Here is a 1,514-nt window from a genome sequence, read left to right as displayed (position 1 = left end):
CGGTTAGCGGCAGTCGTTTAGGCGTTTAGTACCACGGAATGAGGGTTCGATTCCCGCTCCAGCCGGAGGAAACTTTTCGGCAAACGAAAAATCCTCCACTGGTCCACTGGGTGTTTCGCGTTGTCCGTTGCCTAATGTTAGTGAATGTGTCTGTGCAACCTCTGGCTGAAGACGGTGTAGTGTCTTTTTTTAATGGAATCTAAAAAGTTGACCGCTCCTAGGTGATTTCATATTTCTATGTATTTTATATATTTTTTTATATTTTTATTTTCTTTTATATATTAACATTAGTAGTAATAAGGATAACCATAGTCGTAGCTAGAGTAATACTGGGGGTAGTAAGGATAGTATCCACCTGCATATCCTCCATAGTATCCTCCGTAATACTGCGGAGCAACGTAGATGTGCTTGTGGAACCCGAATCCAAATGTTTCAGCTTTCGCCATATCATCGGACGAGCCTCCCTCTGTCGGGGCTACGGTGGTGATTTGATCGTCTTGTGCTTGCGCTGCTAGCGTTGCCTCTTCAGGGGCATTGCTAGATGTGTGAATCAGCTGTGGGAGTGGCAAGGCAGCAGCGGGGGATGGACCGGTTTTCATGGGATGCGCACTAGCGGCGGCGACTGCGACAACAACTAACAGGCTGATGACCTAAAACAATGAAATCAAGTTCATGGGTCATAACGGAAATGTTTATATTTAGTAGAATACGCTACCTTAATCATTTTGAATGGTTACGGGATTTTTGAAAAATACGATCGTTCGAATCTTTGGCGGAGGTTGCGAATTGACTGACCTTCTGCAGAGAAATTGTCCCGTTTTATACAGAACTACAAACGGTTAGGGCCGCGATCAGGGAAATCCAATGTCGTTAGCACGGGTTTGCGAATTTGCGTCACAATGCCAAAAGAAATGGGAGGAATCTGGAATCAAATCGGATTCGGTTAATCATTGAAAGGAATGACCGCCGACGCTGAGGAGTTCATTCTAGAAGCAGGCCACTTGAATGTTTAGTGAATGGTTCGGAATTTAGCACATCTAAATGAGCGATAATGATCGGTGAATGATATAAGATGGCTTGCGTAACCTACAACCTACAAACAATTTTGATGACGTTCTAAGGGGTTTCTTATGGAGATTCACCCACGCCTTTCTCAATTGCTCATACACGTGAACGAGTATCGAGACAATGAAAAATGAAAGACAATCATGTGCTTGCATGTAACAAAACAACCGTAGTAAACGAGGCTGCAGATCTTCTTCCTACTTTCGTTGGCTAAAACCGCAATTGAATAAAGTTTTAGCGTGTATGATCTTCTAAAATTTTGTTCATAAGAGTTAACTGCTATTTTCTTTATTTTGAAACAAATCGACCCCCACAACGTCAACGGTATATTGAAGGTCATCAAATTCCTCATATACACCCTATTAAGTGCAAAAGGTCGAGTTTTTGCTATAACTCAGTCTATTTTGAACCGATACTCATGCAATTTTGTACACACTTAGGCACGATTA

At 42.3% G+C, this 1,514-nt stretch overlaps 1 protein-coding gene across 1 annotated transcript; it reads right to left on the bottom strand.

Annotated features, from left to right (window-relative positions):
- Window positions 1-258: 258 nt before the first annotated feature.
- On the bottom strand, window positions 259-1,154 carry LOC115263362 (uncharacterized). Its single transcript, XM_029866660.2, has 2 exons — window positions 716-1,154; window positions 259-650 (listed from the first exon to the last, which is right to left on the bottom strand). Exons 1-2 carry the CDS (start codon window positions 722-724, stop codon window positions 288-290), a joined length of 372 nt encoding a protein of 123 aa, XP_029722520.2. The 5' UTR covers window positions 725-1,154; the 3' UTR covers window positions 259-287.
- Window positions 1,155-1,514: the final 360 nt, after the last annotated feature.

This window comes from Aedes albopictus, chromosome 2 (assembly GCF_035046485.1).
Source record: "Aedes albopictus strain Foshan chromosome 2, AalbF5, whole genome shotgun sequence".
In the NCBI taxonomy this organism is placed as follows: Eukaryota; Metazoa; Arthropoda; class Insecta; order Diptera; family Culicidae; genus Aedes; species Aedes albopictus.
Note: the sequence above shows the minus strand (reverse complement) of the source record. Positions and strands in the feature narration are given on the sequence as shown.